At 39.3% G+C, this 17975-nt stretch overlaps 1 protein-coding gene across 1 annotated transcript; it reads right to left on the minus strand.

The window, feature by feature from the left end:
* Positions 1-143: 143 nt before the first annotated feature.
* Positions 144-10381, minus strand: RIMKLB (ribosomal modification protein rimK like family member B). Its single transcript, XM_007469502.1, has 5 exons — positions 10300-10381; positions 7938-8168; positions 6126-6212; positions 4314-4517; positions 144-1514 (listed from the first exon to the last, which is right to left on the minus strand). The coding sequence occupies exons 1-5, from the start codon at positions 10379-10381 to the stop codon at positions 1051-1053; spliced, it is 1068 nt and encodes a 355-aa protein (XP_007469564.1). The 3' UTR covers positions 144-1050.
* Positions 10382-17975: the final 7594 nt, after the last annotated feature.

A 17975-nucleotide genomic window follows, 5' to 3' on the forward strand; every position in this document is an offset into this window, starting at 1 on the left:
ATTAGAGATCACTTCAACTTTATACTTAGGAACTTATAGACCCTTGATTTGCCCCCCAAAAATATTTTTCCTTGTCCTTATTCTTTAAATGCCCAACCACCAAAAGAAAAAAGGAAAAAAATAAAAGGCTTTAAATGCACATGTTTCAAGTCAGTGTCTTGTTAACAAAAAAGGTAGCATTTTCTTCACTTTGGCCATTGTTAAAGATGCAGGCATAGATCAGGGAATATTAAGACTAGCATGTATTTAAAAAAAAAATGCAACATTAACAGAGCATATATCTTTCAAAAAAGGCTAAAACACTAACAAATACAAGTCAATGCACATATTTTTAACTAGTGCAATTTTATCTACAATGGAGTAAATGTTATTTTGTGTGCCAGACATTGCAATACTGTTCATTTCCCTTTTATCATGCAAACATGCCAACTTTATCATTTTAAAAAAATCTTTATTGGGTCACATTCACGTTGCACTCCCACCCAAATTAAGGGGGAAAAAGTCAATAACAGAGCTCCTCAAGATTTCATAACTATGAACATAAAGCTCCTAGATAATAGTGTATAGGCTGAATTTTCAGATTTGTGTAAAAAAATTTTAATTTAGGTAGATGTCTTCCTCACGGATTACAACACAATGTTAAGTACACTACTCTGAAATTTGTACCAACTGTACAAAAACAAAAGCAAGAGACCATGAAAATATTATGTTCTTCATGGCCTGAGAGCCTACACATTTCTGAGTAATGTAAAACTATGAGAGCCTGACATTTTTCTGTATCTTACCTCTTCTGCCTCTCTATCTGTAGGATTTGTAAATCAAAGTCAGTAACATCTTAGTAGCAAAGGTCTCGTCTATCTCCCCATTCTTCCCTCCTAACTAATCCTACTCAATTTTCTCTTATCTTTCTGAGCATTTTCCATGAACAGCATTGCAAGTTGGTTTAAAAAAAAAAAAAAAGAAAAAGAAAAAGAAGAAAGAAAGAAAAAAAGGAAAGAAGAAAAAGAAAGTTTTACAAGGGTTTTGTTGGTTAATTATTTACTGGTGGAATCACTCCACCAGGAGTTTGATTTCATTGGCTAGCAGTTGGTTCATGTTGAATAGGCCCCCCGGGAGCTTGGTGAGCAGCTCTCGCTCCGTGGTTTCAGGGTCGCTGTCAACAGAGCTGGAACTTGCGCTCATGTTGTCAACAGCAGTGTTGGCTGGGGGACCCAGCTCCGGCTCACTAGTCTCACTGGCCGTGGACACCACGGAGAGCAGGGACATACGCCGGGTGAGCCGGCCAGAGGGCAGAAGGGAGGCGGCATAGTCCGCTATGATACCAGCTACATCTAGATTACAAGCCTTATCAAAGGCTATGAAACCTACATTTGCATTGGCCTCGCAGACACAGAAGGAGCCATCGTCTTTCGTCAACAGGTCAATGCCACACACATCCATTCCCAGGATATTAGACACCTGGATAGCTAGCTGTTTCCCTTGTTCACTCAATGAGCACATCATCCCGACACCACCTGGCAAAAGAGAAATAAGATAAGAAGTTACCAAAATGATAAAATTTTGGAGTAAAACTAAAGCTGACCTTAAAGTTAGCCTCTAACGCTAAACCTCTCTTCTAAATCAGTAGAATAGCAAAAGTGTTATTCTAGTGTAAAATTGGGACTCTGAAGTCTAAGATTCTTTCATTAGGGAATCCCCTTCCAACACAGTCTCTCGACAAATTCATGACTTAGTACTTTTTCCATAGGCGATTTTTTTCTGAAGACATTAAACTTTCACTGAAGCCTATCTTACTTGCAATAACATGGAACTTTTGCATAAATACATTTAAACCACTTAATGTTGGTATTGGTTTTTATCAGTTTCAGATTTTGATTTGTAAAAATAGAGATGCATAACAGGGAGAGAGGACAGAATCTAGGAAAATGCTTCTCTTCCTCCACAGTCCCAATTCTAATCTCTTTGCTGTTGCTAAGCCAGAAGTATTCTGGGGTTTCAGGTAGCTGAAGGAGTGTATGTGAAGTCTTTGCTGGTATCTAAGAGAAAAGAATTTGAACTAGTTGGAGACACGTTTCAAGACTAGAAAGGACTAGATAAGGACTAGAAAGCAAAAGAATTTTGACAAAACCTTGGCTTAAGGAGCTCAACAGGAGGAAGGCTGACATCAGTACTATGTAAGTATGCCTGACCCAAAGAGACCAAAGGTAAATGCACATATGACCAGAGTCCCCCTTACTACTGTGGCTGGAAGAGTAGGGGAGGGGAGTGCAGGAAGGAGGGGACTGGCACACTAGCCAAAGAATTAAATGACACTGCTTCTCAGCATCCATAGCACTGAGGCCATCTGGAATGCTCCAAATAACGAGAGCAGAGCTGTGATGTGACGTGACAATAACAAATAACAAGCTGTCTATGACTTGAATGAAAGAAATAAGAGCACAAATTCAAGTTTAGCACAAAAAGACTCTCTGAACTAACACAAAAACATGATTACCCAACTTAAAAGTTTCAACAGAGGAACTGAAGGAGAGTTGCTTTTATGAGTCTAACTTATAACTTGGAAAATCTACTGTAAGAAATATTTTGAAGCACATACAAAAAACCTGAGGTGAAGTCACAAAAGAAGGATAAAAAAATTTGGATAACTGAATCAGAAAAACCCTAACCCCCAGAAGGAGAGAAGAAATCTTCCTGAAGCTTAGAAAAACTGAATCTGATAGAAACAGCTTACTAAAATCCAGGTTGGACTGACTGAGGAGAGACACATATCTAAAAATATCCTGACAAAACTGTTTAACATTCCAAATAAAACAAAACAACCAAAAATAAGAGAACAAAACAAAACAAACTTACAAAGAATATAAATTACCTACCCCCCTCCCAAAATCAGAGTAGATTTGGACATTCAATTGCAAAAGTGTAAACTGTAAAGCAGTAGAACAGAAGCAAGACTCACACAATTTAAGAATCCTATCTCAGTCAATATATCATTCTCCTCTGAGAAAGAAAGCAAGCTATGAGGTATCTATCACTCACATACACCATCCAGGGAAAATAATCAAGAAAAGATACTAACAAAACAGCAAATAGCTAAGGACAGAAAACTCAAGATATGGGAAGATGCAGATGGGGAGTAAACAGTGACTAGTAGTGTGATTCTTGCAATACAGGTGTAATTAACTCTAAACAGATAAAGACTGCCTAGGAATGGATAAAATAAGTGCTACATAAGGATTCTTGAAACAGAAGAGACACACAATAAAAGAAATTCTATTATAGACTTGAACTAAAACTATTAAATGGTTTCAGTAAAACACTGGAATACAAAGCCCAGGGAAGCAGAAATTTTTGTCTGTTTTGTTCATTGCTATATACAACATACTGCTGTAACAGTACTTGATACTTAGGAGGTACTCAAAAATATTTGTTCAGTGAATGAACGAATCAAGAGGGAGGAGTAGGAAGGGAAGTAAAACTGTTCTAATCCTCTCATGGGAAGAGAGAGGGAACAAGAGGTGATGCATCTTGAGAGTAGAGATTTCAAGGAGTTTGGATATGAGGTGTTAGACTAGAGAGGAGATCAAGAATGACTCCAAGGATTTTGGTCTAAACTAGAAAGATACAGTTGCCAAAAAACAATAAGGAGAAAACTGTGGATGGGACATATTGGGAGGAGGAGTTAGATGAGGAGTTCAGTTTTGGACATGTTAAGACTAAAGTATCTAACAGACATCTACATGGAGATATTGAGAGGCAGTGATTTATATGTACCTGGAGTTCAGGAAGAAAGCCTAAACTGGAGAGATAAATTTGAAAATAATAACATAGATAGCATCTAAAGCCATGAGCTAGGTAAGATTACCAAGAACGTAAAATACACAGAGAAGAAGAAAAAACCCAGACTACGCTCTGAGGCGCTTCAACAGTAAGAAATCTCAGAAGATATACACTTAAGCAAATCAAAATCAGCAACATTCTTTGCACCAATGGGTAAAATGGGTTAGGACACAGCTTGAATGAAATAATATGACCAAAGAGGGAATTTGTTAGACATTTCACACATGTGCAAATTGGGGTACAAATTGAGCCTGGGTGAAAGCAAATTTATGATTCAGAGAAATCCAACGTCATTACTAGAAAAACAATTCTATACTTTTATTATATTCGTGGTAAATCTATGAATCATATTTACATGTGAAAGATATGTTTTTCAACATATTAAATAAAAAGATCTAAGTTATATACAAACACTCACTGAATAAGCTTTAATAGTATTACTTTATATCCTAGAAAGACACTTGCATTGCTTTTACCTAGTGAGCAGTTGCTTTGCATCCTCCCATCCGTTGAACAGCGTAACATGGTGCCAACCACACGGCCTCCCACGACAATGACACGTACATCCCTTCCGTGAGACTCTTTAACATACTTCTGAAACAGGTATGGAGCTTCATGGCGAATAAGATGGCTTAGATCAGCCAAATGGTGCTTATCACGAGCCAAGAAAACTGCTTTGCCTGTGATCGAAAAGAATAAAAAATGTAAGTCAACAAACTATGAGCAGTTGATATCATTACCTGCATTTTCTTGTGTCCCAATCTACTTTTTCAGAACCAACTGCTTTTTAACCAAAGTAACAGCGTTATGGTAAAATGTATATAAAGACAAACTAAATATTTGTGTTCTTAAGATTTGTATTCCTCCAGGTTAGCCAATAATACTAGCCTCACTTATTATCAACAAAATATTTTTCTGAGTTAAAACATATGTTTTATATATTACACAATATTAAGATGCCATGTTTGCATATAGTAAAATAGCAGTATGTTACTACTTCTATGCCAACAGAAGTGTCTGCTTTTAAAACATGGTTATAGGGCTTCCCTGGTGGCGCAGTGGTTGAGAGTCCGCCTGCCGATGCAGAGGACACGGGTTCATGCCCCGGTCCAGGAAGGTCCCACGTGCCATGGAGCGGCTGGGCGCGTGAGCCATGGCCGCTGAGCCTGCGCGTCCAGAGCCTGTGCTCCGCAACGGGAGAAGCCACAACAGTGAGAGGCCCACGTACCGCAAAAAAAAAAAACAACAATAAAAAAAAACATGGTTATAAATCCTTTGACATTCTTCCCATCAAGAGGAGGCGGAATCTATATCCTATCCCTTGAATCTAGGAGGGGACGTAATTGCTTCAGAAAAAAAACAGAATAGGCAATTCTCTCTGACTTCTGAGGCTAAATTGTAAAAGGTCACACAGATTCTTTGTTCACTGGAGCATTCACTGCAGGAGCCCTGAGACTTCTTTGCTGCCATACTGGAGAAGCCAAGTATAAACAGTGCAGTCAAAAGTCCCAGCTGAACCCTGACCCAGCTATCTCTGTCAAAGCACTAAACCTTGTGAAGTACTTGGATTTATGAATCATTTTATGCCTTAAGAAATAGTTACTTAATCTGAAGTTATTAAGGTATTTTATACACTGCCTTCAAACTATATAAATTGGGATGGGGATGATGGAGTTGGTGATCTAGAATCCTTGCATTGTTGAAAAGGAAGATAAAGATACTGAGACTCAGCCTACATTAAAGTATGCATCTTAAAATCTCTAGGATAGGGGCTTCCCTGGTGGCACAGTGGGTGAGAGTCTGCCCACCGATGCAGGGGACACGGGTTCGTGCCCCGGTCCGGGAAGATCCCACATGCCGCGGAGCGGCTGAGCCCATGAGCCATGGCCGCCGAGACTGCGCGTCCGGAGCCTGTGCTCCGCAATGGGAGGGGCAACAGTGAGAGGCCTGTGTACCACAAAAAATATATATATATCTCTAGGATAACCACTAAACAGAAATGTGAGTTGTTGTTGTTCCAGCCTAGAGGAACAACTCACAAAAGCGCCTTCTGTAAGTCTGAGGTACCATGCACCTAGCAATTTCCCTACAATAATTCTTCAGAAGCTCTGTTTCAAAAGCTCTGTTTCAATATAAACTTCAATTGACAAGACTACGTCTAGTCAATAACCATGAGCAAATACAACGCAGATCTAAGTTAAGCCTTAAAAACTCTGTTTTGTATAACCACTTATTAATTCTCAAGAGTAATTTCAATATTATGTGTGGTAGCAACAACTCATACACACCTCTATGACCCCGTGTATTCTTCACTACCATTGGGAACTCCAGTACTTCTGCTTCATCAATCATTTTAGCAAAATTTTCATGACCACCTGGTTTGAGCAAAAAAGAAATTTAAGAACAGCAACAGAGGTGTTTTGTGATAAATTTTATCTATACTAAAGTCAGCAAGACAAGGGAGGTATAAGGTAATAACCTGATGGCTAAATTTTGCCTTCAGTTAAACAACCACTCCTTTTAAAATGGATAAAAACTATCTTAAACTATAAATATTCTAATATACAACTCAAATAAATTAAAACGAAGTTTCCTGATTCTATAACATTTTTCATATTTTTAGCCCTTATTTCTCTATCACACAAATAACAGAAGCCAAGATCTACTTTAGTATATAGAATTCTATTTGGATTAAGAAACAGAAGAGTGAGGCAGTTGGGTAGACTTATCCAAAGTTGAAAAGATGCTGCATGCACAGGCATGGTTCTCTCTCTCATCAAATACACAAATTAATATTTCTTATCTCTATTATAAATCAGAGTTCTTTCTACACTGAGCTATTCAGTACCCATGGGTTATGTCTTGTTCTTTCTGTTTATATTCCTAGGAACAAATGATACAGAAGCAAAGCTACAGCAAAAATGGATTGTAGTTGTAAAAAATCAGCATGATGACAGAATAATCAGACAAAGAAAAGGTTCATTAAACAACTGTGATATCATAAATTTGCAGCTTAGAGATATTAAGATGACCTAGTCTCTAAATTTTAAACCTTAAATGTGAGAGCACAGGTAATATTCATTAATTTGGTTAATATACTTTTCTCCTTTCCATTCTCTTAAAATGAGAATTGTAGAACGATGAAATAAGCTATATAATATCTCAAAAGCATCAGGAAGAGAGAACTCTCAAACTGTTAACAGGACAGGAATTTCTTTTTAAAGCCTCGTTAACTCTCCAAGCATTCTGCTGGACATTTTAAGAAATATTTTTATGAAAAAGTATACTGATTTATAGCAAGTCTGATTCTTTCCAAACTAGAAAAACTGGAAAGGCAGGAAATATATTAACATAATACTGTTTACAGTAGTGCTACTCCAAGTGTGGTCCGGTAACCCGTGCCTGTTTGTGACTTCTTTGCTACTGGTATGTGTCCAAATAAATACAAAAAGAGTAAGCACAAGAAAGAAATTTGGCATTGCTCTGCTATTTTTACGGTACTTTACATGTACTTATCCACAGCAAATGAGTCTTAAAAAAAAAAAAAATAGTCCTCTACCACAGATGATTTTAGAAGCACTGGTTTGAAGCACACCTAGTACAGTGTAATTTTCTTTAAAAGTATGAAAATAGCTATGAACCATTATCATGAAAATGGTAATGAAGATAATCAGAAGTTATAGAGATGACAGATTCTTTTACCTCAGGGGTTGCCACACTAAGGACTGATTTGGCATACAGCCCTTTTTTGTAATTAAGTTTTACTAGAAAACAGCCACACTCATTGTTTAAGCTTTGTCTATAGCACGTTTCACAGTACAACAGCTTTACTGAGGGTCACAAGAGAGAACTTATAGCCTGGAAAGCCCAAAATATTTACTATTTGGCCCATTACAGAAAGTTTGGTCAGTCCATTCTACCCATACCATACATAGATTCATAATTCTCCTGCCCAGTTTGTTAAAACTGAAAATCGCTTCTAAGAGTTCTTCCTTGTTCACAAATTTCCTTATATCACATAACCCTATTAGTTTAGTAGGGCTTTCAAAACGTATTGGTGCTCTAAAATTTAAGCTACAAATTCTTATTAGTTAACTCACCATAAGAGAAAGTATCTGGCAGAGGAACACCATGACCTGCCAACTCTTGAAACGTCCAGAACTTATTAACACAGTTCAGGATGGCTTGAGGTCGGTTCATCAACCTGCATCCCATCTTCTCTAAATGACGCAAAACAGTGATGTCACTATCACTTTGCACCCAAGGGGTCGGTACTCTCACTACCACCACCTGAGGGTAGGCAGTAATTAGTTCTCCATTGATACGAAGACCTGAAATATACAGGAATGAAACCATAACCATTAAAGGGGAATATACAATAAAATAGAGAAATAGATATATACCAAAGCTTAGGTCTCAAAACTAAATGTACTATTTTGCTAACATTTCACTGGGACAGAGAGATATTCCTCCTTAAATAATTTTCTTTTGTACGAACATAGAAGATGTAATAAGAATGTATGCCTGGGTAAATAAATTACAGTACATGTCAATACAATGAAGTATTACATATCCATTAAAAAGAATGTCATAAATCTCATGTTCAAAGATGGAAAGAATGTCCAGATGCATAAGGTTAAGTTTTTTAAAGAGCAAATAACTTTTGTGTTTACGTATGTACAGAAAATATATAAAAATGGCTTTCTCTGAGTATGTGTGGGTGGCAAGGCAGGAAGAGAAAGGCAGAATGAGGAACTTTAAAACATTTTGCTCCACGCAATTCTCTATCTTTTTTAAGTGAGGATATATGCTTTTAGTACAAAAAGAGAATTTTCTTTTTTTAAGAAATAAATGTATGTATTTATTTATTTTTGGCTGTGTGGGGTCTTCGTTGCTGTGCGCGGACTTTCTCTCGTTGTGGCAAGCGGGGGCCACTCTTCGTTGCAGTGCAGAGGCTTCTCACTGTGGTGTCTTCTCTTGTTGCGGAGCACAGGCTCTCGGCTCGCAGGCTTCAGTAGCTGTGGCTTGAAGGCTCTAGAGCGCAGGCTCAGTAGTTGTGGCGCACGGGCTTAATTGCTCCGCGGAATGTGGGATCTTCCCGGACCAGGGCTTGAACCTGTGTCTCCTGCATTGGCAGGCAGATTCTTAACCACTGGGCCACCAGGGAAGCCCCAAAAAGACAATTTTTAAAAGAGCAGTTTTCTGAGTTTTATCCAACACCATTCTATTTTTAAAGAGGTCCCAGGGCTTCCCTGGTGGTGCACTGGTTGAGAGTCTGCCTGCCGATGCAGGGGACACGGGTTTGTGCCCTGGTCGGGGAAGATCCCACATGCCGCAGAGCGGCTAGGCCTGTGAGCCATGGCCGCTGCTGAGCCTGTGCATCCGGAGCCTGTGCTCTGCAACAGGAGAGGCCACAATAGTGAGAGGCCCGCGTATGGCTTAAAAAAAAAAAAAAAGAGGTCCCAAATAATAAAGGAACAAGGTACTTGTTGCTCCTTACAACCTACTTTCATTAAAAAACTACATATACTTATTTAAATAACATTCAAATACAAAAATATAACACATTTACCTCCCATCCAACATCCTACATACTTAGTGTTAACAGTATGTATTAATAGTTAATAGTTAACTAATAGTATGTTAATAGTATTTTCCCCACCATTATCTAATTATAGAAAAATATATATAATTTTTAGACAAATGAGATACTTTGTTTACATCATTTTATGTCACTTTCTCTCATCACTTAGAAGTATACCAGACATCTAAGTCAGTGCACATATAACTGTTATCGGGCTCAACAGAATTATATTTAAAGATACACAACATGATCAATCCCTTACTCATGGACATTCATTCATTGAATAAACATTAAGTAATTACTACGTGTCAGATTCTTTTCTAAAAGTTGGGAATAGATTGGTAAATAAGGCAGATAAGGTCCTTGACTAGTCACTGTACTCTATATACATTTACATACCCAGGACTTTTATAGTGAGCGAGTGAGTGAGTGAGTGTGTGTGTGTGTGTGTGTGTGTGTGTGTGTACACCGTATTCTTTATACATTCATCTGTCAATGGACACTTAGTTTGCTTCCACGTTGTAATTATTATAAATAAAACTGCTATGAACATGGGGGTGCAGATAAATCCTCAAGATAGTGATTTCATTTCCTTGAGGTAATACACAGAAGCAGAATTGCTGGATCCACTATTCTGAGCCAAAAGAGATTTTATCTGTTCTGATTAAGGGAACTGAGGTTATGTGCTTGATATTACCTGTTGATACTTCACACCATCCCCATCTTTTACTCCCTCCCTGTATGGCAGGGACTAGAAGCTCTTCCTACTCTCCCTTGCCAGCAGGATTCTATTTTGAGAATCCACCAACGAGAGACAATTACACAAAATTTTAAAGGTCAAAGAGAAGTAGAAGTCATTATTCTCCAGGGGCAGCTACAGGTAGCGCTGTGGCCATCAGCAGATGTGAGGTTTTTTGCCAACGGCTTCAGGCATTGTCCTTGCAGTCGTTTACTGACCATGCTGCTACGGGCATCTTGAGATCAGCAGCAGCAGATTTCTGCAATCCTACATTTTCTCATTTCCTGGGCTTTTGTGCTGACTTGCCTCAACAGGAAAATCTGAACAGCATTTTACTTGAAATCAGAAAAAAGCCTAGTGACCAAATTGGGAGTTAAAAGGGGACATGGAGAATGGGAAAGGTGAAAAGGGAACCTAGTTTACGGCAAAAGATGCTGCCTCTGGGTGTAGATATGAAAGATTCTGGTGATAACATCAAAGTAGAACTATTCTGTAATAGTTGAAGTACAGATGGGAACTATACAGATGTGTATATACAATACACATGTGTATTACAGGTGTGTAAAATAATTCATATCTGGTCGTGTGGAGTGTGTGTGTGCTTACAGAAGGAATCAGCCCAAGACTTAATACCTAAAGAAATGGGGATGTATAGGCTGAAAAAAGAAAAAGAAAAAACGGAAATTCCTAGGACTGGATTTGATGAATCTCAGTTAAGGGACATGAGAAGGAAGCAAAAACCTGAGGAAAAATGAGTCAAAAAACCAGGAAAATCTAGTTTTAAGTAGTAATATGAAAAATAAGAAAAGTCAGTGTTACCTGGAGAGAATAATCAAATTCGTTAAATGAAACAGAGGTGAAACAAAGATTGAGTTTGGGAAAACCTGAGTGATCAGGAAAAGAGACACTGTCAACTGTCAGGAAAAGAATCATCCATTATGACATTATCTTCTCATTTCCTTAAAATGGAGACACTTTTTGCTCCTTTTAAGAAAGGGGATAGAGAAGGCAATGTGTTCCACTCTCGGTCTGCTGCCAACGGAAATTAGGAATATGGGAGTACTTTACCCAAAGCACAGTCAGATCTGCATAGTACACTATATGGGCATTACTGAGGATGGAAAGAAATTCAATGCCTCCTGTAACAGAAACAGACACTTTATTATCCTAGACAAGCAGAAGGTGATCCGAGACTGCCCAGAAAGAAGGGCAGGTACAGATGAATGTGAGCAAAAAAAAAAAAAGGCAAAGTATTACTGATCTCTTGAGTACTCTTAGTAAATACCACTCATCTTTGATGCAGAGCTTATAAAACTGAAATATAGGGAGAATGACTCTTTTCCTTAGATCCCTGTTATTCATTATACACATGCACAATTCCACTCTACTCATTGTGAAAACAGCTATTCCAATTGAATGTGCTACCAGTCAGCTTTGCTTTCAATTCCACTTCTTCAAGCGTATACTGTCTTTTTTGCTCATCATCTTAAACAGCAACTTATGAAACTATTCATCTAGTTTTGTTTCATACTGGGATAGAGATTTCAATATAAATATTTTGGGTAAGTTTTGAATTAAGTGTATGATTAAACATTAAAAGCTGGGCTTCCCTGGTGGCACAGTGGTTGAGAATCTGCCTGCTAATGCAGGAGACACGGGTTCGAGCCCTGGTCTGGGAGGATCCCACATGCCGCGGAGCAACTAGGCCCGTGAGCCACAACTACTGAGCTTGCGCGTCTGGAGCCTGTGCTCCACAATAAGAGAGGCCGCAATAGTGAGAGGCCCTCGCAACGCAACAAAGAGTGGCCCCTGCTTGCCACAACTAGAGAAAGCCCTCGCACAGAAAACGAAGACCCAACACAGCAAAAATAAATTAATAAACTCCTACCCCCAACATCTTAAAAAAAAATTAAATTAAAAGCCAATAAATAATGAGTTAACCTTCGAATAGCAATGGGGTTGGGAACAAATTTTATTCCTACATATTTTAGATTAAAATGTATTATGCATTAAAAGGCTGCTACTAGGGCTTCCCTGGTGGTGCAGTGGTTGAGGGTCCGCCTGCCGATGCAGGAGACACGGGTTCGTGCCCCGGTCCGGGAAGATGCCACATGCCGCGGAGCGGCTGGGCCCGTGAGCCATGGCCGCTGAGCCTGCGCGTCCGGAGCCTGTGCTCCGCAACGGGAGAGGCTACAGCAGTGAAAGGCCCGTGTACCGCAACAACAACAACAACAAAAATGCTGCTACTGTTGTCAAGGCAGAGTGAGAAGGTGCTGAGGGCTGATTATTCTCCCAAGTTGAAAGATTCCTTTGGGATATTAATAATCTCCTTGCCAGTAATTAAGTGGGAAATCTCTCATGTAGCCTGCTCTACACCTGTGCTTTTTGAAACTAGTTTGGCTACATGATAAGTACTAGGTGTTTTCATCCTCAGGAAATAAGGATAGGCTTATCTGCTGACTGGCATTTCTTTTTCTTCCATCCTTTAGTATTTCCAGAGGATTTACCAGGACCTCTGGAATCACTTTAAAGCTAACAAATTTTAAGAATTTAAACTGGAAGTTTCCAGTGAAGGAGCTATTTGTACACAATTAAAAAGCGACACAGTCTGTGCCAAAAATCAAGGATGCAATCAAAGATTAAGACAGATGAGTTACTACAACACGGGAGACAGCCTGAAAGAATGTTCATTTAGCCAAATTTCAAAGAAAAAAAAACTACTAACAATGCAAAAAAAAAAGCTCATTAATCTATAATGATAATGGAGAAGGGGGGCTCATTTGCTATCACTTGAGGAACTATTACATAAATCTGTATTCTAAAAACTGGTAGGGACTTCCCTGGTGGCGCAATGGTTAAGAATCTGCCTGCCAATGCAGGGGACGCGGGTTCGAACCCTGGTCAGGAAACTAAGATCCATGTGCCACAGGGCAACTAAGCCTGCATGCCACAACTACTGAGCCCATGTGCCACAACTACTGAAGCCTGCACGCCTAGAGCCCATGCTCTGCAACAAGAAAAGCTACCACAATAAGAAGCCCATGCTCTCCGCAACTAGAGAAAGCCCACATGCAGCAATAAAGACCCAATGCAGCTAAAAATAAATAAATTTATTAAAAAAATAAAGAAATAAATAAAAACTGGTAAATAATGAGGAAAAACTACATTTATGCCCGCATTTCAGGAGGAGCTGTTTATCACCAGTAGGAAAAGGTCTTCTTTAGAGAAGAATGCCAATTAATATAGAAGGAATAGCAAAATTAGAAAAATCACCATTTTGCAAATCCCAGTGAAATATCAAAATATCATTATAAGGGGGGCTTCCCTGGTGGCGCAGTGGATGAGAGTCCTCCTGCCGATGCAGGGGACACGGGTTCGTGCCCCGGTCTGGGAAGATCCCACATGCCGCGGAGCGGCTGGGCCCGTGAGCCATGGCCGCTGAACCTGCGCGTCCGGAGTCTGTGCTCCGCAACGGGAGAGTCCACAACAGTGAGAGGCCCGCGTACCGCAAAAAAAAAAAAAATTAACTGGCTTGGGACTTCCCTGGCGGTCCAGTGGTAAAGAATACGCCTTCCAATGCACGGGACGTGGGTTCGATCCGAGGTCGGGAAACTAATATCCTACATGCCGCGCAGCAACTAAGCCTGCATGCCCCAACTATTGAGCTCTCGCATCTCAACGAGAAAGCCCAAGTGCCGCAAACTACAGAGCCCATGCGCTCCAGAGCCCACGTCACAACTAGAGAGAAGCCCGCGCGCTGCAAAGAAGAGCCTGTGCGCCATAAGGCAAGATCCCGCATGCCTCAATGAAGATCCCATGTGCCACAACTAAGACCCGACGCAGGCAGGGCGGATAAATAAATTAATACTTTAAAAGTTATCACCTTAAAAAAAATCACTGGCTAGTTTCCCCCACCAGGTCCCAAAACTGTAGGATGAAAAGTAATTACCCAAATTTTGAGGAGAATAGGACAACTGGTAATGGAAATTTACAGTACCAAGGGTCAGATAATTCTCAAAAGAGTTATATACAACACTAAAAAGTCTTTATTAAGGCTGGGTTATAACTCATACATCTAAATTATCAAATATCAAAAACAAGAATAAAAGAATCCATTCTTTTGAGAATATACATGCCTTTTCTATCTGCTTACCTGCTTCTTACGAAGATATATTTTATGTTTCCTATCAAACTACCCCTGTTAACATCCTCAGCAATCCTTTTCCTGTCCAATTTGTTTCCAAGCCTTATCTCACTATTAATCCCAGGTAGCAAGAAAATTTTTCTCTTCAATGGTATGCTCTTTGGGGAACGATAAGGAACCAATAAAATTCCTTTCCCAGGTCCATCAGTGGTACTGAAAGAAACAAAAGGAAGTCTACTATAACAGTGTGCCTTCATTATCACTGAGCAATGCCGCTTTGCAGCTGACCATCATGTGTTTGAAAAAAAGGGAAAAGGAGAAAGAGATGAGGAAAGTCAGATTATGACTCTCTGTTTTAAAAACATCTTTTATTGAAGGTAATGACTGGCTAGCTTCTGCTCTAAGTACCTTTAAAAAATACAGAATCTGGGGGTCAAGACAACCGACCCTACCCCAAAAAGCAAGTAGGACATATCAAATGTAGAGAAAATGTGATGCCACTAGCTAAATAATTCTAATTAATTTTATAAATGCTGGCATTCAAGCTCTGCATGTTTGAGTACATTCTCTTTACCTTTTCTATAGATAGAAAAAAATGGCTCAGGAGAAAATACTTCATGAAAGTGATAAAAAGATAAAATACCCTTAAAGGACTCATCCACTTATCCACTCATTCTTTTATTCATTCAAAAACATTGAGCATCTATTTTAAGATACTCTGAGCCTTGGGATAAAGTCTTAGCCTCACTTAAACAGTTTTGAGGAGGATGATGGGGGAAAGTGCATGTTAAGTATTTGATAAAGGTTGGCACATAGTAAGTAGTTAATAATCGTTAGTGGCTATCAATTACTCTTAGTTTACAATGGTGGGTTGGGGTAGGCTGACGGCACATGTGGTAGCTGTTGATTCTTCATCTTTTTTTTTCTCAACTCCCAAGAAAACTTGATTTATTTGATAACTGATGCAGAAGGTCTCAGTATTAGAAGCAAGAAGACATATTTCTATTTTGCTAACATGAAAACTTTATGAATTTTTTTCTATTATCCAAATATGAAATGTTATTATCTAACCAAAATTACATTTTCTTCCCCCATAAGATAGCAATCTATACTGAAATAGTTAAAAAGAAAACTATATAGAAGAAAACTGGGGAAATGTATCATTTAGGTCGCTATTAATGAAGCCAGCCATAAAAATTTACAGCAGTCTCCCAGCAACAGACTAATGTAAAAAAGGGGAGAGTGTAAGCAAAGTATCTTTGTGATGTCCTTTAAATGTCAAGTCCCTGTCCACTTTGGTTTTCTCTATTGTTTTGTTTTTGCGGTTCGCGGGCCTCTCACCGTTGCGGCCTCTCCTGTTGCGGAGCACAGGCTCCGGACGCACAGGCTCAGCAGCCATGGCTCACCTGTGCACTTTGAAAAAGAGTAAACTTTTTAACAGTGGCTCCAGGTTAAAGACATTTATATCAGTCTGTTCTAACCTCCTTTGGGCAATCGAGAGCAGGTGACCTAACTACATGATATCTAGAAATTTCTCTACTTGTCAAGGAGAGAATTTACCAGCAGACTTAATTTAGCAGTATCAAGACAACCAGTCTGACCAACTGCAAAAGAGTTTAGTTTAAAAACTAAATCAGCCAGGATAGCTAGATCTAACTAGTTCTAAAGCAGAAGCTCTTTTCATTATATCACACGAATTCCCTCCAAAGCCCTAGCAGCATGACAGCTGGAAGACTCCTTTCAACAAGAATATACTCTAATGGTTAGGTTAGACCTATAATCCTAAATACTGGAAAGCCCCTGAATTTTGTTACTTGCCTTGAAGGAAGAATTTAGAGATTTGAGCTCCTCATCATTCCTTTTCTTTAAGTTCCCCAATGCCTTCAGAAGGCCATTCAGTATCAGGTTTCCAAATCCCTCATACTCTTTAAAAAAAGTTTCCTGTGGCAGTACCTAACAGATTCCAAGGCTTTATCTTCAAAAAGACCATGATTCCAAGTGAATAAAAGTAATTACTTAATTACCAGTTGCACCACTGTGTACACCACTGTGTACCACTCTGAAATAAAAAAGGTAGTATTAATTGATTTCTGCCCTATCTATGCCAAGTAACCAAGTCTCTGAGCGTCTATTTTTGGCAATATGCTCTCTGGAATTAATTTCTGTCACGGGGAAGGTTATTTGATTTGTAAGCAATTAAAATATCTCTAGTTAACTTGAGCAAGAAACAACCTATATCTCATCAAAGTGCCATACCAAAAATGATTAAATTCCAAACTTTCTCCTTCTATCCTTGAGTCAAAAATTTTCATCAGTTCAAACGTTCTCTCCATTTATTTTAATTTTATTAAGAAAACTCCTAAACAGAAAATAAAAATACTATAATGAATCCAATGTACCATCACCTAATTTCAACCTTGTTAGAGTCACAGTAGTCTAGAGCATCCCTGTCCTCTTGAACCCTTTCTTTTCCCTAAAGGTAACCACACTTGGAAAATTATGATTTATCCTTTTACTAACTATTTTTTAAACCAGCAAAAGTTACAGTCACATACCCATCCTCCCTTTAGAAAATAGTATATGCCCTTTTTCCTAACAATAATTTCACTTAACAACTCTGTATTTTATGAAGTACGTTTTCAGCATGTATCTCAAAATAAGGACTCTTGGGCACATACATTTTCTTAACTGGGACACAAGAAGCACTAATCAAAAAATAAGAAAAAATAAACCATACTTAATTAAATTTACAAACTTTCACTGACCAGAAGATGCCATTAACAGAGTAAAAAATGCAAGCCACAGAGTGAGAGAAGATATTCACAGTACATGTATCCAGTAAGAGACTTTTCCCCAGAATATAATACAAGACTACAAAACAAATAGAGACACACACCAATTAAAAATGAGTACAGGGGCTTCCCTCGTGGTGCAGTGGTTGAGAGTCCGCCTGCTGATGCAGGGGACACGGGTTCGTGCCCCGGTACGGGAAGATCCCACATGCCATGGAGTGGCTGGGCCCGTAAGCCATGGCCGCTGAGCCTGCGCGTCCGGAGCCTATGCTCCGCAACGGGAGAGGCCACAACAGTGAGAGGCCCACATACCACAAAAAAAAAAAAAAAGAGTACAGAGAGGATGCCGGGAAGATGGAGGAGTAGGGAGCATCAGGACTCTGTCTCGCCACCTAAACAACAAATGCATTGTCAATCTGTTGAAGGATAATGAAGGAAAATACTGGCATGGTAAGTTGCATCAATTTCAGCTCTAGAAAAGTAGCAATTACCCATCCCCCATTCTTTAGCAATACTGCACTTGGTTCTGGAGCAGCTGACATGCCTTGCAGGAGTCAGGGCGGTCTATAAGGACGCTGCCCTCCAAATATCCAGCATCTCTGCTCTGATGGCTGGATGCAGCTTCTGATCAGAGGTGCAGACAAAGAGGCCAGTAGCCATTTTTGTTGTGCCACTCCTCCCACTTTTACAAGCCCCTCCCCTTCCAGCTGAAGTCACTTCCAGGGGACTTATTTATTTCTTCATATATTCTCTTTGCCCCTTCCTCCCTTGTCATTTTTCCCCTCTCAGAAGCCATACACTAAACACTAGGACATTCAACTGCATATATGGGGAAAATTTTTTAAGTGACTGCAAGTGCCTAGGCAAAGGTTCAGAAAA

The sequence above is a fragment of the Lipotes vexillifer genome, unplaced genomic scaffold (assembly GCF_000442215.2).
Source record: "Lipotes vexillifer unplaced genomic scaffold, Lipotes_vexillifer_v1.1 scaffold395, whole genome shotgun sequence".
NCBI classification, from domain to species: domain Eukaryota; kingdom Metazoa; phylum Chordata; class Mammalia; order Artiodactyla; family Lipotidae; genus Lipotes; species Lipotes vexillifer.